Below are 25,571 nucleotides of genomic sequence, written 5' to 3'. Positions count from 1 at the left end.
TAAGTTCACATATTGCTTTGTACAAGCTTAGGATCTAGTTTAAATAATAAATTTTGTATAAATTTCATAAGACACATTTTATTACAGTTTCTGTTGCTCGGAGGTGTTTATTTTAAGTTACTGAACGTTCTGCCCATACCTCTAAGGCATTAAGTACAAAAAATGTTTGTATCTGGCATTAATATAGTAGGTAACATTAACAGTAAGGTCAGACCCCTTAAGAAAATGTTGCCAAATTTTAACGACAGCAACAATCTTAAGAACTTAGTGGATAGCCGCAAGCTTGTGTTACGGCTGTTAAGTTATTTTCCCGTGCTGCAACGGACTTGTTCATTTTCACGAACTTCGACAGGCAATCGCATACTCTACGGCGTCGTGCAACGTAGGGAAGATTTCAAATGGACCTTCGCGAAGGGCCATGCTATGTACTAGTGTGTCGTACACGCGGTCCATGGGACTAGCAAGCAGCAGCCGAGCACCACGCGCCTTTAGCTCCTTATGGATATCACTTAATGTGCTGCATCCGGCGACATCGATGTGCCCCAGCATGGAAAAGTCCAGTATTAGAAATTTAAACGAATAGTCAACAATTGGGCCATTGGTTTCGTTGGCACCGCTCTGAGCGACTAGCACATAGCTTGTTTTTGCCTTGTCAGTTTGGCAGCTACTGTTACTGCTCTTTTCAAGACCCAAAGACTCATAGAGAGCACGACGAAAGAACAGGCTTGTGGCAAAGTTGAGGGAGCCACAATAGCGAAAGATGCGAGTTTCTGGCACTTGCATTACATTACGATGTTGATTAATGTCCATATAGATGCCAGGCGCTTCGGGCATGTACCCAAGGAGGCATGAATAAGGCTTAAGGCCCTTTATATACAATGCCAGTAAAGATACGCAAACGCCAATAAGCAGACTGAAAGAAATAATGAGTCATGATATTTATAATATGATAAATAAAACATATATATATTATATTAAATACCCAATATCAATGTCAATGAGCACCACACACAAGAATGTAGATATCCAGGTAAACATTTCGAGTTTGCCTTGCTTGGAGAACTTCTTCAATTCTTTGATCTGCATAAACATTGGCTTTAATGCAACAATTATGACGCCAGCCAAAACGCACTAAAAATGGTTAATGTGCTAATGTTAATGTAAGCGCGATTTGATATTTAATTGAACTTACCCTGGGCAAAGCACTAAAAAAAGGTCCTATCCACATCAATGTTATGACCACTAGGGAGGCAGAAACCAACGAAGCTATTTGAGAAACTCCACCCGTTTGATCCTGTATAACTGAACGGGACAAAGAACAGGCCAATGGTAGGCAAGAAAAGCAGCCACCGACAACGTTACCCACACCCATGGCAATGAGCTCCTGATTAGCACGCACCTCATAGCCATGTTTCTTGGCAAATGTCAATCCCATTGACATTACTATAGAATAGGTAACTATTGCTATGGCAATTGAATCAACTGCTACCAATGGGACCAAATCCAGGCGTGGTAATGTTGGATTTGGCAATCCTCTTGGTATTGTGCCTACTAACTGCACATTAAACTCTTCGTGTAACTGACAGAATTTTGAGATCAATGTTCCCCCAATAACAACGATCAACTCTCCGGGAAGAGGGAAACGACATCGTTTACTTAAACACGGCTTTATGCACTCATTGCAAATAGTCATAAAAATGATGACGCCCACACAGAAGCCGAAGCTAACGAGGTTTGTATCTGGTACACCTTTCACCACATCTATCACAGTGTAGATAATTTTGAAGGCGCCCTTATGGCGATCCACCTTAATGCCCACTACGTCCTTCAGCTGTGCAGTGACGACATGAAACGCCGCGGCTGTGGTAAATCCATTTACCAGTGGTTCACTTAGCAGTGAGGCAAGCGTGCCTAGCCTAAAAAAGGACATGAGCAACTGAAATGAAAGATTAAAATGATAATATCAGCAAAGCAGCAGCAGGTGCTTAAACGTATTGTTAACAAAATAGTCAAGATCTTTAATTAATTTTAAGTATTGAGGGTATTTATCAAATCTAGCAGCTCTCGCCCGCAGCAGAAGTTTCAAGTCTTGCAAATATAAAAGCTACAGAGAACCCACCGTCAAAATTATTACAAGCATAAAAACTACGTTCGAAGTTTTACAAGAGAAATAATGATGATGGTAAATAATATGCGTTCAGTGATTCTATGTTCGTAAAAAAGAAAAATCTCAAAATATATACTGTTTAAGCGTGTTTAAACAAGGTAGCCGAGCGCATTCTAAGCTGAAGTATTGTGGGCTAAAATGCCATTAGATGCGATCTTCTGCTGGGGTTTGATTTTGTATTTAAATCACCTTCACGATGAAAGCAGCCGGTTTTCGCCCCCTAAGAAAATAATTGATATATTTGTAAGGTTGTAAAAACATATATTCATGCTAATATTCGTTGCCAGTTCGATCGGGATTACAGTTCAATGCCAAAAACAGCTGCCAAAAACATAATACCATTATATTGACAACCGTTAAGACAAATCGATTTCATCGATGCCGAAGCTGTTAAGCAGCATTAGCCATTTGGTGATACCCACATATACCAATATACCAGAAAGATGGTAGAATGGAAATACATGCGGATGCCTCAAAAGATAGATTTCCATCTTCTCTCTTACAATTGCCTGATGGTAGTCTATCCTGATCGATACTCGATATGAAAAGCTTACCACGGACTGTGCATCTTTATAGTAGTATTGAGAATGAAAGATGTGCCAAGAAAATATAGCAGTGGATTCTGTGACGGAAAATTGCCGAAAACATTTTATTGACTGTAATGGCCGATATCCACAACAGTTAATGTTGCTTGCTTCAAAAGTCTTCACATGAAATGACAAAAGCAATTATGGAAATCGTCGCGGTCCGTATAATAATTTTAAATTCAAAAGAGGCCAAACGCACCCAATACGCTACATGGATATCCACCATTGCATGCATAAATTTTTGCTATGGTGGATGGCTTTACGGTTTTGTTGCATGTACTCAAGCAAAACTACTATTTGTGACGAGGGGCTTAAGAAACTGCAATGTTAGCTCGATGTTTTGGGCAATTCTGTTTGCATCATCATGGCATATCAATATTTACATTGGCAAATTTTGTGCAGTTTTTAAAAGAAAGTAAAATTGAACATGTGTGGAGCAGAATTGCGTAGTGCGCAACTTTCTGTACTTGATTTATAGCTCTGCGGTGGTAGCATGAATTTAACGATAGGTATAAAATGAAAGATACTTGATATATATAAAATATTCTAGAATAAACATATCAAGTATGGTGACTCTAGCTCTTAATACTTACTCAATTTGCTCAAAAAACAGGATGTCGATATAGATTTTTATCGATTGCTTGGAAACGGAGTAAGTTATCGATTATCGGAAACAAACTCGATCTGCGCGGGAACTAGAAGCATCTACATCTAAAATTTCAAAACGATTGCTTGGAAACGGAGTAAGTTATCGATTATCGCAAGCAAACTCACGCTGCGCATAGACTAGGCGGACCAACAGCTCATTTCAAATCTGTAGCTCTTATAGATTCTGAGATCCTTGCGTTCATACATACGGACGGATGGAAAGACGGACAGGCAGACGGGCATGGCTAGATCAGCTGGTCTGTTAATGCTGATCAGGAATATATACACTTTATGGGGTCGGATATGCTTAGTTCTGCCATTTTGCACAAATACCCAATACGCCTTTTAACCATTATCAAATGTTCAGGGTAAAAAATGCATGCTGCCACTGATGAATCATTGGTCTTATATGAGCGTTTCTGAGCACAAAAGACGGCAAAATAAAACTTGGTAAGGTGTCGGCAGAAATTGAAATTTTAAAAATGCTGATCTGCAACAAGAAGGAATTTGCGGACCCTAACAACAGACAATGAAACGCTTACTTAAAGCTATATACATATCCGGTGGGAGAATTCGATATCGTCGCCTTTTATGTAAATAGCCTTCTTAAGGACAGCATTATCAAAAAGTTTTGGTCACCATATAATAATCCATGTGGATGTGGATAAAAAGAGCACCAATGAAGCAAGCAATAGATGGAAGCGTTTTGTAGTTTGCGTTCGAATGTCTATTAAAAAAATGGTCACCGACACGTATTCTATGCCAAACTTATCAATGATCCTAAACCTTCCTAAAGCAAAATATTTTACAACTTTACACCCAAAGGTCGGCTAAAACTAAATCACTGTGTGCGGAGCGTTTACGTGGGAAGACATTATTTTCAAAAATATTGGAAGTGCGACGAAGAAATATAGGCAGCATTTTTCAGAGGTCGCGAATTCATGTACATACGTCGATGACGTCATAGTATTCTCATATAACATAGCTGACCATGTTAAACATAACTCCAAAAAGCGCAAGCGTTAAGTAGGATTTTATTATAACGAACACCGGTGCAAGACGGGTGACAGGGTAAAGCCATTCACGTGGAGCCGAAGACTCTCCCCTTTTCTCAGGATACCATAGAGGTAACAGATAGATATAGATATAGATAGATATAGAACAGATAGATATAGACAGAGATAACAGTATACCAGATATCTAAATAAACAAAATTAAAATTTAAAAAAAAAAAAAAAAAAAAACATTTCGCTATCCAGCTGCAAGTGGCTCGAGTGACCAGGCGGTAGCACTTGATGCCAGAAATGTAGTATTTTTATCGGATTGTGCTGTCAACATACACGGGTGTCTACGATGAGATAATACGTTGCGTAGACAGTATCCTAACCCAAGCACACTGCCAGATTCGGTCTGTCGCCTGTCGCTGTACAACCCGAAGGACCTGATCACAAGTTGATATTCTAGTTGCGCAACAGAAGACGAGGGTTATCCTTTTCGTATGTCTTGTGATCTCCTGTATATTTGGCTCATGTGTGACAGGCACCAAGTGTGCCAAAAGTGGAGGAAATCAAACTCTTGCCAGCGGAATAATCTCAAGGCACCACACCGTACAAGGGTGGGCACACTTTCTAGGACCAAATAGGCCAACGCTCTGATTTGACACATTTTCCCATTATTTGCAGCAGGCTCAATGAAAAAAGTGTTGCGATTTTGTTTACCGTATAGACACTTGCATTGGAAGCGATTTACTACTGTCTGGATCAGGGCAACGTAGCATAGGAGGCGGACGCGGGTCAGACCGCGCACTAGCTTGGATAGCTGGTGGATGCGGGGAGACTTACAGCATAGGAGCGCGTCGAAGATTATTTGAAAATACCGGGGATTAAAATATTTAATGCAAAATATATATGTTCTAAAGCATTTTTCCTTCCCGGGTATTTTAACACGTTCATTTGTCAAATTTGTTGTGAATTTGTGTTTTTGTGTATTTTTTTTTCTTCGCTTGCTCTATTGGCTCTGCGGGTAATCCGCTTGGTGCAGTTTTTGTTTTACTGCACATCACCTCTCATTTTAAGCAAGCTCTCATGCGCAATCGATTTTTTTTTAAATATATTACAATCTCAAGCACTCGCTTTGTTATATTTCTATAATTAGCCGCATGTTGAAGTTTTTTTTGCTCTTAATAATTTCGAATTCTTATCTATACTGTTTTCTTTTTGTTGACGGGCTCTCATAAACTAAAATTGTTTACTTTAAAAAGGCTTGCCAAAAGCAGATTAATAATAAAAAAAAAACTGTTGGATGAGTCTTCAGAGCCTAAAAAGTCGACTAGTCGTGATCTGCCGTTGCCAAGCTTTCGAATGCGGATCATAAGCCTACTAATCCGAACACATAGCAGCTCATCTCTCTCTTTATTATTTCCTACCAAATAGACCACTTACAGATGTGATCGAGCTTCACATATCGGAGGAAGAGTATTCATAGCTGTTAAGTCTACTCTTTCATCGAAACTCATTGAGCTTCCAAGTTTCTCTGCATTTGTAGCATTTTCCCATATTTCCTCAATATCAAACATGTCTATTTACCTTGATCATCTTTAAGCTTTTATCCACTCTGATAAGGACCTCTTGGTCCTTCTTGTCGATGTTAATGTCCCAAAAGTTGCTTGGTCATTGCCACTGGATTCAACCTTTCTGTTGCAACCTATGTCTCATGAGTTTATTGATAGTCTACATAAGATGCAGGTTAATTGGGTGCAGAGCTGAAGAGACAGATCTCTTAATTGTTGTATACAGGATTAATCTGTTTTTATTTCCTTGAAGACCCCTCTCATCCAACCTTGAATTTGGTCATTCACCTTCAGCCCGTGTGCCCCTCAATCAATCGATATTAACTGATCTTGTTCATGTTTTTGTAAGGCTTATTTACATAAGCTAAATGATCGTATTTTGCAAGTAGTTTGTTTCCAACAGAACCGATATTCATGTTGCCACTAAACTATTTTGTGATTCTCTGTACTTGCTCTTTCATATCTGTGTCCCTTTTTGATTTGATTGTCTGATAGGCCTCCTTAGTTCTCAAGAGAACTAATGAAATTAAGAAATGTCGGTCGCTATAGCAAATTTAAGATGTCGGGGAAATCACTCTAATTTATCCCGCTATGTAGTGCTTACCATCGCAATTGACGCCTTCAGCAATTTTTAACTCTAAACGTAAAACTTCTTCTTCTCAACTTATTAAAGAAAGGCTTTTGACTCTGATAACCATAGCTTACTGAATTATGGATCTGAAACTGGATAAATTCGTTTTCTAAATGCATTTTTGGACTTTTGGCGATCCGTACACGACAAAGCCTTGTTTTATATCTCTGACAGAATTGAATCTATACAGAAACAATTATTGTTTTCTCTTTGTGGCTTAAACTGGGAGCTCCAATAGACTTAAGATGACTAGTTTTCCTTTTCTAACTAATCGTAAAACTATGCTTCGTGTAATATTTAACATAGGTTAATAAAATCTACCCTTCTGGATTGATTAGCCAACTAAAGTTCTCTATAATTACGTAATTATACTCCTTTATCTCTTTATTTTTATTCAACTAACTATGCCTAGCATGAACCGTTCCGGGTCCTCTGTGATTATTAGAACAGGTATTACAGACAAGAAAAGTCTGTTTATTTACTTTATAAAATGTAATGACAAGGACATTAAATTGATTAGAAGAAAGGTTGTTTGTTTTGTTTGTTTTTTACTTACATGTACAATACCCACAACTAATGCAAGTGAGGTAGCCACGTCCAAATGTGTTATAACATTCTCTATGGGCGGCAACATTGTTGTAGTTGTATTGTCAGTCCGCAACATCGGCACTGCTGTTGTCGTTGCAATAAGGTCGTTAGAGTCCACATTTGCATAGGTCAGTACAACTTTTTGCGTCATCATACTCGCCACTGCAAATGTACCGATCGAGATGTGTTTAGAAGTGCCTAAAAACATATAAACAACCACGGGAAAAACGGCCATATAGAGCCCATTTCCAGCGGAAACACCGGCCAATATTCCATATGCCATGCCATGAGGTATATTCATAATGGCAACTGTAACTCCAGATATAATATCACCAATAAGGTCCCTCTTGACAGAATACTGAGGCAGCCACTGTAGAATGGGTAGGACGCCGGTAAAGATTGATAGCAAATTCCAGCCGTGCCAGAAGCTGCGCAAGGATGAAGGTATGCTCTTGTCTCTGGCCGCATACCCTGTCTCCCTAATAACTACTTCGTGAGTAAGCACATCTCGATGGATGCTGTATTTTGGTTGTATCTTGGGTTTAATTTTAGCATTTCCATTGTTGTTGTCATTGCCATTTAAGGGTTTAGTTCTGAAAACATTTAGAGTAAAGTGTTTTGAGCATTCAGAAAATAGGTTATGTATCAACTTAAACTTACTCTGGGTTATCCTGATTGTTGGGCATTATGTTCTGTGGTTTATTATTGTCCCTACTTTTTTTAGTTCTTGTCTTGTATCACATTCCGCATCGATATTACTACAGCTTAAATTGACAGCAGATTAGCTAGTAGGTTTTTAAATATTGACAGGTACATAAACAGTTTTCCAGTTTTCAAGTACAACTTTGGTTTCTGCAAAAAAATAAAAATTTAGTAAGTTTGATCATAAAATCCGTTCAAGAATTAATATTAATAGTTTGGTCAAAAAATTGTTCTATACAACAACTAAATTTTTGACCGATCGTTCCTATGGGAGCTATATTATTATTATTATTATATGAAGAGCATAGTGAAACTAATAAATGCCAAGTTTGGTTAAGATATTTAGAAAAATTGATATATAAAAAACGTAGTGGAACACCGAATATGTTTCCATACAAATACATAATTTTCGACCGATAGTTCCTAGCAGCTATATGATATAGTGATCCGATGTAAATACGATTTTGGAAAAATGAAGGGAGCATAGTGAAAACTTTAAGTGCCGTGTTAAATCAAAATATATTGAATGACAAAAAAGTTTTCCACACAATAACTTAAGTTTTGACCGATCGTTCCTATGGCATCTATATGATATAGTGGTCCGATCTTAATAGGATTTGAGGAGCAAATTGAAATTAATAAAGGCCGAGTTTGGTCAAGATATCTTGATAAACAAAAATGTTTTTCATACAACAACCTAATTTTTCCAATTTGTAAGATCCAGATGGTTCTGACATATGTACTGCGTGCAGCAGAAAGTGCTACTTCTGCAAAGTTTCATAGAGATAGCTTTAAAACTAAGGGACTAGTTCGCATAGAAATAGACGGACGAACAGACGGACATGGTTGTATCGACTCGGCTGTTGTCTCCTTCTATGCGTTACACATTTCACGACAAAATTATAATCCCCTTTGCAAGGGATGTAATTAACAAGAGTGTTCTAGTCGTAAGAGCCCGTCTAAGATGAACTCCGAACCCCGCGTTGAGCTAATTTTACAAACCGGTTAGCATGGATGAAGATGCGGTCATGTGCTGACCACAGTTTTTCAACTAACTTCTCTCCGACAGTTGAACGAGACGGAAGTGCATAAAAAAAAGGCAATTCAAAGTCATCTACGCTCCAATATATGACGCTTAGCGTCACAGTATAGGTTTTGTATAATTTCGTTTACGGCATTGCCGGCAACAACAATCTTCAAAAACTAATATTATAATAGTAAACAAACCAAAATTAACTTGCCCAAAGGCATTAAAACGCAGCGCAGGCGGCTGCAGCTGCAAGGAAGCGAATGCAAAACGTTTATTATCTATTGCGTGCGTGCTCCACAGTCCGTGTGCGCGCACTGCTTACGTTTTTGCAGTGCAGATGTTATCTTTCAGCATATTTTTTGAGGCTTTTTGGGACCGTTGCCGTAAATTATGCAAATAATAATACTTTTGAGCATGGACACGCATAGCGACTCCAATGACTCGGAAATATACAACTTGTCCCCATCGTCTGTCTCCAAAATGAGATCTATAGACAGTACAGAATTATCTGTTCAAGCATGGCGACTAGATGACTGGTAAAAAGCTTTGCTTTGCGAGAGCCAGATTCCCGCTACCGCCACCCGGTCTATATCACGACCACAGCAAACGCCTTCGCTACTTCTGCGACGGCTCCCAACTTAGTAGGGCCGAACAACTCTGAAGGCAGCAGCAGAAAGCTATCACGCCACTCTACTTCCACTTCATGCGCCGTTTTTACGCCCAACAAAATTCCTGTCGCCCCTGTAACTAACACCAACACACAAGGCGGTACTGTGCCTTATATTGCCCCTACTACTTGGGAATGGCAAACATGCGGCACCGCCAAACGCAAGCGCCCCAACGCTCCTCTTTCGCCTGACCAAGCCAACAAAAAGGGCAAGACCAAGAGACAATCTAACCAGCAAGCATCAAGGGTACTCCAAGCCAGCCGGCCAAGCGACGACATTCCATCAGCGTCAAAAGATGCTCGTCTAAGACGTAATAGATTTGCAACTTTAGACACTGCCGACAACGAAACGGATGAAAGTCAGGAAGACACGGAAATAGACTCTATGGCGACGGAAACCAGCACGCTGGAGGACCTCTGCCTGCACCTGGCTCAATAATGGTATAACAGATATCCACAAATTAAAGGCTGCCTTGGGCCAAGGCATTCCACCTAGCAGCTACGCGACACAAGGTAGTTAATATCTTTAATCCTAAAGGCAAGACCTCAAATGACACGGAGCAAATCTGGCTACATATGATTTACTGGACCTCAAACCGACCCCAACAACAAGGAAATAAATCAAAATAAATCTTCCATGCCGTCAAGGAGTCTTAGTTGAGCGCCCCCGCCGATCTGCTGACGTTGTCCAATGCCACCAGTGCCAGGATTACGGACATTCCAAAAATTACTGCATGAAACAAATCGTTTGTGGTAGATGTACGGAAGAGCACGCAACAATCTGCAAATGGTACATTGACCGAATTAAGGTACGCAAGCCTGCCTGGAATACAATGCAATTTATCCCTCCTCCCATGGTAGCTGGTAAATCCGTGTGATTTGCGGACATGCTCAGATCGGGCAACCCAGCAAACGGCCAGCGAAGAGACACCACCCAACGCATACCGGACGAAAAGGCGTACGAAAGGCAGCCCAACAATACTCCCGGAAACAGTCCGAGCGACGATACCAACTCCAGAATTGCGGCTTTTGAAGATGCTATGTTAAGGCTTACCTCAAGAATAGACAAGATACTTAATACTCTCCATAAAAACTCCGAAACTCAAAACATCCTGATGTCGCTGATCCCATCAAAATGAGCCAATTAAGGATCGTAGAATGTGGATGGGATTAACAGGAAAATTAATTATCTAAGGACCTTCCCGCCACCCACAACATTGACATAATGCTCCTAACGGAAACACACATGCACATGTGCACCAAAATATACGTCCAGGGATATACTGTATATATATCTCAACATCCCAGCAACTACCATAGAGGAAGTGCCAGCATTTTAATACGCCGCAGCCTGAGCCACTACCGCCTAAAACACATATCCCAGCCACATCTGCAGATGGCCGCAGTCAAGATAAGCACTAGTAAAGGAAATTTTACAACTGCTTCTCTCTACCTCCCGCCGACTGTGCCATGGACCATTGACTTTGGTCAGTTGTTGAGTTCCTACTAATGAATGATCTTAATAGGATTTTCATATATATGAGGAGTACAGTAAAATTAATAAATGCCGAGTTTTGTCAAGATATCTTGAAAAACAAAATGTTTTTCATACAACAACTTAATTTTCGACCGATCGTTCCTATGGCAGCTATATGATATAGTGGTCCGATCCTTATAGGATTTTGCCTATATATGAGGAGTATAGTAAAACTAATAAATGCCGAGTTTGGTCAAGATATCTTGAAAAACAAAATGTTTTTCATACAACAACTTAATTTTCGACCGATCGTTCCTATGGCAGCTATATGATATAGTGGTCCGATCCAGCTGGTTTCACATATGTGCTGCGTGCAACAGAAAAAGGGACTTCTGCACATTTTCATTAAGATAGCTTTAAAACTGAGGGACTGGATCGCATCGAAACAGACAGACGGTCAGACGGACAGACGGACATGGCTATATCGACTCGGCTGTTGATGCTGATCAAGAATATATATACTTTATGGGGTCAGAGATGTCTCCTTCTATGAGTTACACATTTCACGACAAAATTATAATACCCTCAGCAAGGGTATAAAAACTATGAGCTGTCCTTCGGCTATGATAATACCAAGTAAATACTTGCCTAGGTTTTAAGCCCAAATCTATGTTTTGAAAAAATCTTTGTTGTGCAAATGACTGGGTCATTTAGACAACTATTCAATCGAAGACTAATAATCGAAATAATTTGAAAAAATAGCCTAAAATTTATGCCGAGTCCAAAAAAATTTCTCCATTTTACTAGCAAAGCGGTCGCACGGAAAATGTACAGTAATTTATAGACCACCGTGGAATTTATTATGAAAGTGTCAATATTTCACGAAATAAAAACGATGTGTATAAGGTTTTTGGCGTTAATTATCAGTTGGCTAAGCTCCTAATTAACAGGTTATTTTTAGAATGTATTACTCAGTAGGCGTGAGTAGCAGCTACGTTACCGTAATATCACACCTCATCAGCGAAAGCAAGGTATTTTTCGGCAAATTAAAAATTTGGGTATTCCAGCCTGCGTTCACTAAACTTCTTCTTGGTCAATTCTTCATTCTTTTTTAAATGAAAAACACTGCACCAAGTTCATTCCGATCAAAAATATGTTGTTATCTAGTCATCGTCATGCTGCTTTAAAATACATTTTCATACCTTAAACATCAATAATGGGTAAAAAGAATGTAATGCTTTTGTGCAAATACATGTAACAGAAGAAAGCATTAACGACTCCATAAAGTATATATATTCTTGTTAAGAGCTAGTTACCAAATTCGACATGGATCTTCTAGAATAGTATATACAGATCAACGATCTTTTATTTTATGGCTAGCCCAACCCCTCCTCCTTCGACATTAATCGATTGAATAAATCAATTAGAACAACCCACCATTTTAATGATATTTAACGAATATTCTACACTACACCAGAAAATTTCATCAATATTAGTTAAGAAACACAAGTTATTAAAGCGCAAGATTTTTCCATTGAGCATTACACATTTCTTAAAAAAATTATAATACCCTATATACTTATGTATATAAAAAAAGGCGCGCATATAAATACTTTTATAAACACTCTTATATGCGCGTCTTTTTTATATATAAGTATAAGGTATTACATATGTTGAGGGTATTATAATTTTTTAAAGAAATGTGTAGTGCTCAAAGGAATAATCTTCGCCCCATAAAGAATATATATTTTGATATAGTTATGTCGGTCTGTCCGTCCGGCCGTTTGTCTGTGTCTATGGTTTCTCAGTTTTAAAACTGTGGTCATGAAAATGTTCATGTCTTTCTGTTGCAGGCATTACACTTGTCGGAACCGTCCGGATCCGACCAATGTACAATAGGAACGAATGGACGGTTTTTTTTTTGTTTACATGTATATATGTATATGTTTATATGAATATGTTTATATGTTGCTTTTTTTGCTTCCGACATATATGCAAAACCTTATCAACATTGGACCACTATGTATTATAGCTTCCCTAGGAACTATCGGTCGGCTAATAGGTTCTAGTATGGATACCTTACTTTATTAAAATAACTTGACCAAACTCGGGATTTATTAGTTCCATTTTGATCCTCGTTATGTGTAAAACCCTATCTACCTCGGATCACATTACAGCTGCAAAATATTCTGTTTATCAATATATTTTCATCACACTCAGCCTTTTCGAGCTTCACGATTCTGACATATTTGCAAAAGGAAAGGTCTAAAAGGTTATTAAATTTTTGGCGTACCGAACTTTATCGTTTTCTTTTAATTTACTTTCATTAATGCTAGTATATATCCTGGGAAAGAAGATGCTGCAGGGTATGCCCTGTCGGGTAGTCCCAACTAGAGCACTCTTATGAACTGTCAAATTAAATGTAAAACACATTTAAATTCAATTATGACATATATGTTAATGTTGAATCTAGAATCGGCATCACAGATGATGTTTATTTTGTATAATTTAATGGTTATCACTTTTTATGTGCGGACAAATAAGCACAAACAACTTTGTGATCTGACTTTGGTTAACAAATTGCAGCTGAATAGTAATATTTATCGTTTAATAGGAAATGCTGTAGAGCAATATAAGCCAAGTTTGTCTCTGGAACGGTTGCCAGTTGATCAAGTTCCATAGAATTGCCCTTTCAAAAATACCCTAGCGTACCCATTTTTAATGAGCTTAGAGTTTACAAAATGAATAAAATCAACAACAAGTTTACATTCTGCTTATATACCTTTATACAGAAAGCTGTTTGTATTTACTGACTAACTGTCCAATTGCAAAGCTTAAAGCATAAGAGCTCAGAAGCCCAATTTTTACAGTAATGATCTTACGCAACGAAAGTGTACGCTTAGGCAAGGTATTGGAAAATATCACACATAATCGCTGTATAAATTTGCCAAATACTCTTTAATACATTTATATAAAAACAATATTAAGGCTGTGTTTCACAAAATTTTCCATAACACCTTAGGATAATAAAGGATGCAATTCGTGCAACAACGCAAACGAGAAAGAAAGGCTATCTTCGGCACGCCGAAGATCTAATACCCTTGCAGACCCAACCTTTTCATAATGCTTATAGTGCTTTGCCCGTATCTTAAAAGCACAGGGAAAATGGTTAATGCCGAGTTTTGGCAAGATATCTTGAAAAACAAAATGTTTTTTCATATAACTTAATTTTCGACCGATCGTTCCTATGGCAGCTATATGATATAGTAGTCCGATCTTAATAGGGTTTTGCATTTATATGAGGAGTAAAGTAAAACTAATAAATGCCGGTTTCGTCAAGATATCTTGAAAAACAAAATGTTTTTTCATACAAAAACTTAATTTTCGACCGATCGATCCTATGGCAGCTATATGATATAGTGGTCCGATCTTAATAGGATTTTGCATATATATGAGGAGTAAAGTAAAACTTATAAATGCCGAGTTTGGTCAAGATATCTCGAAAAACAAAATGTTTTTTCATACAAAAACTTAATTTTCGACCGATCGTTCCTATGGCAGCTATATGATATAGTGGTCCGATCCAGTTGGTTTTCACATATGTGCTCCGTGCAACAGAAAGACGGACTTCTGCAAAATTTCATTAAGATAGCTTTAAAACTGAGAGACTAATTCGCATAGAAACAGACAGACGGGCAGACGGACATGGCTCTATCGACTCGGCTGTTGATGCTGATCAAGAATACATATACTTTATGGGGTCGGAGATGTCTCCTATGCGTTACACATTGCACGACAAAATTATAATACCCTCTGCAAGGGTATAAAAACAGCGAATATAAAAAATAGAATGCACTGCAAGTCACTGCAGGCGCACGGCAATATGTATCTGTCTGAATTTTGCCGAATTACCCAAACCATTTCATTGCTACTTGACAACTCCGGAGTCTACTAAAGCATAACGGTAACAGTGGACCAGAACCTTAATAAAATCTACGGAGAACACATAACCATAATCGATTTCATGTGGATTCAACTCTGTCTTTATGTATTGCACATTAGGGGGACTATATACATAGGTAGTACTCAAGATTGGGACGGGCTTTTATATATAAAGGATATCCTTTGACTTGGACTTTGAGAAGCAACTGATAGCAAAGTGCTTTGATGAAAAGCTTTAAAAAAAAATAGTGCTCTAGGAGATATCGGTGGTTTTTGTCCAATTTTTATTTAATTTTTAAGGTGCCAGTTAAATGTGAATAAATACCACGAAAAAGAAGAAAAATCCGCTTATGCAAATTTGTAAGGAATGATTTGTGCATGCTACATGAAAGTTTCCTACTACATTTTCTGTAATTAGCTCTTTTCAGCTATAAAATATGCTCAAAATGTACAATTCAAAAATCAATATCATAGAACCTAATTAGAGGCAAAGATCGCCCGAGATTTTCGGCACACATTCTGGAACTTCTTTTTTTATGAAAAAAAAAGAAACCTACCACAATTATTTGGTCCTTCGGACCTGATAAATTTACCGAAAATAGGAATCAAATGCAGTTTTCGCAACAATCAACGGTGGATCTACAAAAGCAGAAAATAGCCACGAAAATTTAAAATCAGTCAAAATAAGTAACTTCAAACTTACTAGCTCCGTCCATTACGAAATTCTGGCTCTCCGTCTGCCAAATTTTATGGCCAATATCGCCACTCCGTTGGCAAGTACATCCCGTATGTGTATGCTCGCATTCTTATATTGTGAAATTATTAACTCCATAGCCAAGTGAAATCGGCAACTTAGACCATTACATATATCGGGATACATATATGAATATATGTATGTACATACACGTGAAGCAATGTTTGTCAGATACATATTGCATATTGCATGTACATCATTCACGCATTTATTCGTAGTATATAAATAAAATAAATACACATTCATGTGTATCTATATAAAAACTAACCAACTACGATTTCCGCAATATAATGCACAGTGTTCAGCAATTTATAACTTATTTGCCTGCGTATATGGCCACACTCATTTGCACACAATATATATTTTACTATCCCGCATTAATGGGATATCAATTATTTGTGAAAATAAATCAGCTCAAAACAAATTTACAAAACGCAAACAAAAACCTGGACTGCACATTCAATAATCAATTATCTTCAAAACATTCGATATTCGTTTAATCGATATTTAGGAGAACGTTTCCACTGTGCTGCGTTTGGCGTTTGCGTCCACAATTAATCTTTATATAAAATCTCTTTGCCTTGACTGATTGACTGATCGGTGATCAACTCACAGCCGTAACCTAGGAAACAGATACTTTTACTGTTGTTATGTGATGAAGATCTGCGCTTAGACGGGTTTTGAGAAATTCCACCCGCAGGTGTGCAAAAATTGTGAAAAACGCTCTCTACTCGCAACATAGTGATAAACGGTTGTATGAAACTTTTTTGTTTACTATCCAATAGCCTTCAGATTATTTGCAGAGGTTTTTATGAACATTTATTTAAGACTTGTTTCACTCTTTTTGTAAAATCCTCTCTCTTAGATAATAAATGCAGGTTGAAGGTTCCAAGAGAGTAATTTCAACTTTTTGTTTACTCTCGAATCAGTTTCAAACTCATTTTCAAAGATCTTCGTAAACATTTATTCGCAATGCACCGCTCTTTGATGAAAAATTTGGGTCAAATGCTTAATAACCGAAAATTCACCTATCGTTTATTCTACCTTTTATATCTTTATTTTATGTTTTCAAATATATAAGATAGTACGGGCAGATGTTAATTTTCCACTGTCGTGAGCTGGATGAGAATGTAATATTTCAAATTTATGGTACAAAACTTGCCAAAATATTGTGGTATTTATCGTAGTATGTCTTAGTATTAATAAAATAAAAATGAAGAAATGTTATTCTATAAGTACAGCAAAAACTCGGCTTAAGGTCACTCCTATTATTATATCTGCCAAACCATTATGAATTAGGACAAACCCATTGCTACCCCTATTATTACAGTGCGATTTCTTGGAGTCGATGAAAAGCCCGTTTTTTTTTTTTTGCCGAGCTAATAAAAAAACGAAGTAGTTGTATACTTGTATATTTTTGATTTACAGTTTAACAAATATGTGAGTAACGTAAAGCTCGTAGTCTTGGAAACAATATTTTGCAATACAAAAATGAATGATAAACCGAATCTCATTATAGAGCTGCATAATATAGATGTGCGATCTTGATCTCCGCCTCATATATAAGCACCATAGTGCAACTAGTAAACAAAGAAAGAAGGCAGCAATATGACTTAGCGGTCGGTCCAATGTTGATAAGATTTTGCATATACATACAAATGTGAGGAGCATAGTAGATAAATCATTAATTTTATACGACCATTTCTTTTCGATCAATATTATATACATATGTCAGAATATTCTACTTCTACGCGTTATACATTTTATGACAAATTTTAAATACCTTATAAAAAGGTATAAAAAGAAAAAACGGTTATCTTGGTCCCGCTAAATATTAAATACCCTTAGCTTTCGGTTTTGCAAGAAAAATGAAATTCGCAATTTCTGAGTTTGCCAAATGCATCTTAATAAACAGAGTGGGTTTTTCATACATAAACAAATTTGTCGACCTATGCATAAAGATATAAAGTTATATGATATGGGACCCGATGTTGAAGAGTCTGTGCACACGTCAGAAACATGGCAAAATTCGTAAATGTCAAGTTGAATTAATATTTCCATAAAAAATATAATGTCTATTAGTAACGTTCGATTCTTGACAGATCGTTCATATGGCAGCTATTTGACATGTGTAAGGGAACATAGCTATACCTGCAGATATTTTGTTACAATGAGAATAAAATATATTGATTTCGGAAAAAAAGTTTTTGTTATGTATGCTGTTTAAAGTACAATTCTCTTTATCTATATATAGACTTGAAATCGAATGTAATACATACTACACTACAGTTCGTTGCTCACTTAAACAATTATTGTTGAGCTTATTGTCCCCCGATGTTGTCACCTTCCGTTTTTGATAACGCTCTTTGTAGTTATTGTTGTTGTCACACTTGTAGCCGAATCAATTGTGATTAGCACGTATTGTGCGCGTGCAGTGAACCAATTGAGTTTAAATGTACATATAACTTATTAAGTTTATGGTTTGGTATCGGATTGGATTTAAAACTTTGCGAAGTGGGTATTTTATTATATGAATGCAATCAATAACAAAAAACTATGCACAATAGTTTATTATGTTATTTAACTTATCGTTTATTGTTTTATGCACCACATATGTACGTATATGATTTATACGTAAACTATTTGTTGTTGCTGCGAAACCCGCTCGCGCCAAAAACATACATACATACATATGTACACGCACAGAACGGAGCAAAGAGCAATAGAGACATCGACCACACTCGAGTGACCCAATGAAACTAAAAGCACGGAACGAAAGTGGGAGTAAGCTTCAAAAGCTTTTGTGGCTGTTGCTACTCCCTGTTATGTGTTATCGTTGAAAATCAATTACATTTCACAGAATGTTTATTATAACTTGTTTATTAACCATTTTAATACTATTGCAACTTGCTAACTTTGGTATCACATGTTGCATTCCAACTTTAATTTAATGTTTGGCCAATAAGACAGATTATGTGCAGCTGTCAGACCCTCCAGCGTTGCCACCTTTGATAACTTTTGAATGCCAATCAGCTGACAATGGCCTTACTCTTAACCCATTAAGAAACACTCAATGATTTTAGCCCAATTATTATATATATATATATACATATATATATATATATATATATATATATATATATATATATATACATATATATATATATATATATATATATATTAGATGGAAATAATGTTTTTATGTACATGTTGTAGCAGGCATAAGAAGTCATGTCCAAATAATATATATATAATATATAATATAATATAATAATATATATATCTATCGCGCACAAAAGCCTTTAGCCGTGATGTCATGCCCAGAACAAAAGGTTGTAATCTTCAAAATTTCAAAAACTTCTGCCTCACAGACGTATGCATGCACATTTGAGACAAAATATGTTTGTTGTGGCACAGATGTCACGCACACATGTTTTAAGAGAACAATTATTTATAATGGTTTAAATACGACATTTTTCTCTGGTATTGGATAAAATTTGTTAATAATAATAAAATTGTAAATAAAAGTGGACCCACCCGCTTTCCAATTGAAAGCGAGCACAAAAGACGTGACTACGAATCGCAGGCACATCAGTGCCTAGCAGTAACAACAATGTGTGGGAAGAGTGTAGTACCGAAGATCATAGTTTTCATCTGCTGATAGTGACTTTTCGTATTTTTGTCTTATTGCTCTAATTACTAACACAAACGCCAACTGTCGCCAAACAATTATATTTACAGTATCCATACAGAAATACCCATACACAAGCATTTGTATATAAATTTTAAAAAAATTTAAGTGCTTTGCAGAAGTTGAATATTGTTTCTTTATTGCAACAAATTTGTTTTTTTTTTTGGCCAAATTTAGATAAAAAGATTGAAAAACAATTAAAAAGTTTGTCAAATATTATATGTTCCAAATCTAAGAATTAAATCAATTAAATGTACTTCAATTAAAAATTTTCAAGAATTTGATGCACATTTCATACCTTTGCTTACAAAATAATTGTAACGAGTAAGAGGTTCTAGTCGGGAGCTCCCGACTAGGGAATTTCCTGAACCCTCTTATTTCAATACCAAATTCAGTTCGCGCAACACGCTCGTTTGTAGTAATAAAGATAAATTTAAATAAAAAAAGTTCCCTTGGCAACTCGTAACTAACCGCATTACTTGCTAACGACTCTACTCAACAACCACACTAGCCAATAAAAAAAAAAATCTGTTCAACCGGCAGGGCTCGAAGTCGTGACAGACCGCACCGCTTGCTATATCTCTACTCAACAGCCACACCAATAATTGAGTAACATTGGAAAAAAAACGAATTAAAGTAGTATCACAGAAAACAATCGCAATTGCTATGCTGTTGATAGAATTCGAAGCAGACGCGCATGAATGTGTGTGTATACATGTATACAGAAATTCTTGGATTTTGCGCTTGCTGACGCTGATACAAAGAAAGTCAAAGCACGTTTTCTTTAATAACGTTTGTGTTTCTTATCCGATCTTGATTAAATTTTCTACAGTACATCTAATTGTACTGTATTATATAATATTTGGGTATGCTCAAAAAGTCAATTGCATTAAAATTTTGGCTTAAATTGGTGGGCAATACATGTTTGGTAATTAACTTGATTTAAAGCTCTGCTAGCTCTTAATATACGTGCGTCAAATTAGCGGCGGTGACTTAGCGTCGAATTTTGGTACTTGTTATCGGAAAACTATCGGTCACTTTCAAATGCATTTATTTATGTTTTTAAGCACGAAACCAAATAAATTTAAATGCAGAATTGCAAAAAAATTAAATTATTTACTATCTACATTCATTTATTTTTGAATTTTAATTTATAATATGGGTAAACAAAGGGGTTGAAAAGTTAGGTTTTCGCCATTCTTTAAATATCTTAATTCAGGGATAATGGCCCCGAAAACCGCATATACACGATTGAAGTCTATAGTTTCACCTAACCAATCGTGAAAAAATTATAAAAATCGATCAGCACGTTTTTAAGATATTTGTACTACAGTGCAGCAACCTCGTTGCTAGCCCCATACATGTTTGCATTCTTCATAAGTTGACAGCCCCTAACATAAATATAACAAGTATGTAATGTTGCCAGATAGTTTTTTTTTGCATAACAGAGGGTATAATAAGAAAAATAGAAAAATGCGAATTTCTCTAAAACTGGCTGGACGATTTTCTTGATGTAAAAAGCAAAATGATTGATAATTCGCGATCCATATGTTAAACTACCGTGCATTTGGGGCCATTATCGGAGAAATAGAATAATATAGGTTGAAATATTGCCACCTTTTCGTTATTATACGTGCATAAATACTTAAATGCATAAGTGTCGTCTTTTGCAGCAGTCTCTTTTACCAAAGATAATGTTTTATTGTAAAATGAAAATTATTTTATATATTACTGCATTTCTCTTTCATATACAAGTATTTTGAATTAATTTGTTCCCGCTCAATACTGTATAACATTGTTCAACACTGATTCCGAGCAGTGGTTCGGTTCCCGTTGGAGTAGCTCGATAGGCCTTTTGAATGAACAACATGAGGTGTGTTTACATTTTGCTATTTTTCTAAAAAACTGGCTGATCGATTTGTTTAGAATTAATGCGTAAAGCTTCCTAAAACATGTATCTTCAAGTTGGTATACCGTGCATTGAGGGCCATTATCCCTGAGAAAAGTTATTAAGGTTCAAGTGCAAGGGTGATTTTTTACGGTCATTTTGTATGGGGCTAGCAACGAGGTTGCTGCACTGTAGTACAAATATCTTAAAAACGTGCTGATCGATTTTTATAATTTTTTCACGATTGGTTAGGTGAAACTATAGACTTCAATCGTGTATATGCGGTTTTCGGGGCCATTATCCCTGAATTAAGATATTTAAAGAATGGCGAAAACCTAACTTTTCAACCCCTTTGTTTACCCATATTATAAATTAAAATTCAAAAATAAATGAATGTAGATAGTAAATAATTTAATTTTTTTGCAATTCTGCATTTAAATTTATTTGGTTTCGTGCTTAAAAACATAAATAAATGCATTTGAAACTGACCGATAGTTTTCCGATAACAAGTACCAAAATTCGACGCTAAGTCACCGCCGCTAATCTGACGCACGTTGTATAGACATACCAAATGGCACTTTTTATCGAAACATGAAAAATCGAAACGAGGCGACCCCAATGGCCTGCGACCATTTTAGTGTGCACAGACAGAGTAAGACTGCTGAGAGTGGCAGCCGAACGCCGGCCTCAAAAGCCGAACGTTCAGAATGAAGCCGCATCTCGCTCAGCGCACAACGTCGCGGCTGATGATGCGTTTTCTTAATATATGTATGTATGCCATTTTTATATCATAACAGCCCAAAAACATATGTGTGTATGCATGTGCCTCGCTCATTTCTTTGCGCACTTGCGTCCATCTCTTTCTCCCTCCCCGAGATCTACAAGCATTCCTATGTTTGTGTTGTGTGGATGTGCGCACAAGTAGATCGCGGCGTTTGTCGCGAGCCAGAGGTTATTTCTTCAATTGTGTGCCTTTTGTGCCTGTGGTAGCAATAGGCACTCACATTTAAATGCTCTATCATGTATTTCTTCGTCCAGTCAGGCATGATGAGAAGAATATCAAATTCAAACTTTATTTAATACACAATTAATTGACCTAAATGAAATATTTAAATTTATTTTCTATTTACTGTAGGAACCTATTTTGCTTAAAATACAATAATATCTAAGTCGTATTTCTGCAAGGGTAATTCATCGTCGTCGTTTGTAGTTTTAGTTTTTAGTTTTTAGTTTGTAGTTTGTAGTTTGTAGTTTGTAGTTTGTAGTTTGTAGTTTGTAGTTTGTAGTTTGTAGTTTGTAGTTTGTAGTTTGTAGTTTGTAGTTTGTAGTTTGTAGTTTGTAGTTTGTAGTTTGTAGTTTGTAGTTTGTAGTTTGTAGTTTGTAGTTTGTAGTTTGTAGTTTGTAGTTTGTAGTTTGTATTGTAGTTTGTAGTTTGTAGTTTGTAGTTTGTAGTTTGTAGTTTGTAGTTTGTAGTTTGTAGTTTGTAGTTTGTAGTTTGTAGTTTGTAGTTTGTAGTTTGTAGTTTGTAGTTTGTAGTTTGTAGTTTGTAGTTTGTAGTTTGTAGTTTGTAGTTTGTAGTTTGTAGTTTGTAGTTTGTAGTTTGTAGTTTGTAGTTTGTAGTTTGTAGTTTGTAGTTTGTAGTTTGTAGTTTGTAGTTTGTAGTTTGTAGTTTGTAGTTTGTAGTTTGTAGTTTGTAGTTTGTAGTTTGTAGTTTGTAGTTTGTAGTTTGTAGTTTGTAGTTTGTAGTTTGTAGTTTGTAGTTTGTAGTTTGTAGTTTGTAGTTTGTAGTTTGTAGTTTGTAGTTTGTAGTTTGTAGTTTGTAGTTTGTAGTTTGTAGTTTGTAGTTTGTAGTTTGTAGTTTGTAGTTTGTAGTTTATAGTTTGTAGTTTGTAGTTTGTTGTTTGTAGTTTGTTGTTTGTTGTTTGTTGTTTGTAGTTTGTAGTTTGTAGTTTGCCTCGTTTCGATTTTTCATGTTTCGATAAAAAGTGCCATTTGGTATGTCTATACATTGTATGGTTAGTGCTTTTTCCTGGCGCCACCGAGTTTCAAGATGTCCACCAGATCACCATTTTTAAAGAAACAGTTTTACTATGACAGTATGGTGTCTTTTTCCGCGTCTCCGACAGATGACAAGTGAGAAATAAGGGATTTATGTGACCAACTTATATACATACATATGTATATGTGAATCAAAAGTATGGAGATTCGGTTATATCACTAACTAGTGGTTATATGTATACAATATGTATGTACATATATACATATATATCCATGTTTAACTTTGAAAGGTGACTGCTCCGGTCCGCATATGCGTACGTGTCCTTTTCCTTGACAGCCTTATGTATATGTATGTATGTATGCATCACGACCCAACAATCAATCGCTTCCACGCCCCGTCTCTTGTGCAATTAATACTTTATTGAACAAAGTAATGAAACTCAGAAAGCGGCCCCATTTTCATTCATTTTTGTGTTACAATTACATTATGTATTATTATTGTGAACATCAAAACTGACATGACTATCCCTAACATTTTCAAGACCCCGTTGTCCTTGTTGCGGAACAATCTACAAATTGTTAATGCTCTCGTGCATATATTAATATAAATTTCCTAGCCTCATTTGAAAGAAACCCTTTTCTTTTAATTATTTAAAAGACACATAGAATTTAAATTAATTTTATATGTATTAATTAATTAAAATTCTATGTCGTTTTTGGATCTTGAAACCTTAACCAAATGCTGCTTAACTAATTAGTTAGGCCTGTCAAAATATACAAATGGCAGCCTTGTAGTTGATGTAAGAACTAATGCAAGAGAATATTTAAATTATTGTAACCTCATTAATTTTCATTAATTTTAATTGTGATTTTTTTGTTTATTATGCTCTTTTTATTTGTGAAAAATTACAATGTCTTTTTGATGAATTTCATAAAAATGTTGACCTCTGCCTTCCGACACTTGTGGGTTAAATATTTATAGACATCGTCTTAGTTATCACTTTAAACACAAAAGGAAGCTTCCGTAAATATTAAAGCTTACCCAGACAGAGAGAAAAAATGCTTTGCATATGTAGTACATACATATGTACATACGTATGTAGACAAGTAAGATGCATGCATACCTGCAGATACACACATATGCGTGTATAAGTTTTAATAGAATTAATTTAAAAAAAATTACAGATGCACCAAGGCGACCGTGCACTAGTAAATTAATTAAACACTAACCTTGTCAAGGGTTATTATGATGGCCATTGAAATCAGCTTCAACGGAAAGCTAGACATGTCAATTACCGCATTCCTATGACAGGCCCATGTTAAATGTCCCGCTAAAACACATTGGCAGGGGTCTCCATCCCTAAGTGCCGGTAAGCTCCAGCACCAATCTACTACCTCGTCTTGCAGGAACCCCGTGTGTTGTGTTAGCAATATAAATCAGCGACCCGCGGTGTATTGCTTTGCAGACTACTGTACTGAAAAATGTGTTACATAATATTAAAATGTATATTCAATAATTGAACAATCAACAATTAATTTATTAAAATCAGAATGTATAAAAATGTATACATTTAGTTACGACTACCAGCAATATGTTAACCGCAAATCAAAAATGGAAAAAAAGTAAAAGCACTTTTTATTAAATTTGTAATAATCATTTTGGATGTAGATCACTTTTTAGATGTTAATTGTTCAAATTTGTGTGTTTACATATGTATGAACAAAAATAAATTTATTTTCTTATATATGTATACATATGTATTTCACTAAACGCTTTTCTATTTGAAATATAAGCTTAGCTGTTTATGTGTTATATTTTGTATCATGCAAGTTAACCGATGGAGTAGTATTTATTTAGTTTACATTCCGGTATTACACTTTACAAATGTTTGCCCTTGCATTCTATAGATAAATCTAAATTTGACGCCACCGACGCGTCTTTCCTTCTGATCTTCTCTTGTGCTTCTTTTAAAGAGCCTTAACAACAACATGCATTTGTTCGAACGTGTCAGAGTGTTCTCGATAGTGTGCGAAAGAGCATAACGAATCTCTATTAAGAGCAAGGTACCATTTTTTGCACTTCGCACTGCGAAAAACAAGCCAAAGAACAGAAGATCATCGAAAACAAAGTTCAGCTGTCTTTGTTTTTGTACGTTTATCGACTGGCACTGCGCTTGGTGGTATACGAAGAACGCAATTGGCCACCGCTCTCACACCCGACTCCCAATTGAC

General features: G+C 36.3%; 1 protein-coding gene across 2 annotated transcripts; it reads right to left on the bottom strand.

The window, feature by feature from the left end:
* On the bottom strand, positions 1-18,418 carry LOC115769738 (solute carrier family 26 member 10). 2 transcript variants are annotated; one of them, XM_030714677.1, is made up of 6 exons: positions 18,042-18,418; positions 7,851-8,042; positions 7,159-7,783; positions 1,193-1,936; positions 983-1,131; positions 1-913 (listed from the first exon to the last, which is right to left on the bottom strand). In XM_030714677.1, exons 2-6 carry the CDS (start codon positions 7,874-7,876, stop codon positions 337-339), a joined length of 2,121 nt encoding a protein of 706 aa, XP_030570537.1. In that variant the 5' UTR covers positions 7,877-8,042; positions 18,042-18,418; the 3' UTR covers positions 1-336. The 2 variants fall into 2 exon arrangements, with proteins under 2 accessions (XP_030570537.1, XP_030570538.1); XM_030714678.1 differs by having other exon boundaries at positions 18,064-18,418.
* Between the last annotated feature and the right edge of the window lie 7,153 nt (positions 18,419-25,571).

Source organism: Drosophila novamexicana, unplaced genomic scaffold (genome assembly GCF_003285875.2).
Source record: "Drosophila novamexicana strain 15010-1031.04,08,12 unplaced genomic scaffold, DnovRS2.1 tig00004554-arrow-pilon, whole genome shotgun sequence".
NCBI lineage: Eukaryota > Metazoa > Arthropoda > Insecta > Diptera > Drosophilidae > Drosophila > Drosophila novamexicana.
Note: the sequence above shows the minus strand (reverse complement) of the source record. Positions and strands in the feature narration are given on the sequence as shown.

Excerpts from the sequence above, each read along its gene's own strand:
- LOC115769738 (XM_030714677.1), bottom strand. The coding sequence starts at position 7,876 with ATGCCCAACAATCAGGATAACCCAGA. Across the intron at positions 1,937-7,158 it reads TAGTTGTGGGTATTGTACAT|TTGCTCATGTCCTTTTTTAG; the intron begins GTAAGTAAAAAA and ends CTTTCATTTCAG. Across the intron at positions 914-982 it reads CTCATTGACATTGATATTGG|TCTGCTTATTGGCGTTTGCG; the intron begins GTATTTAATATA and ends TATTTCTTTCAG.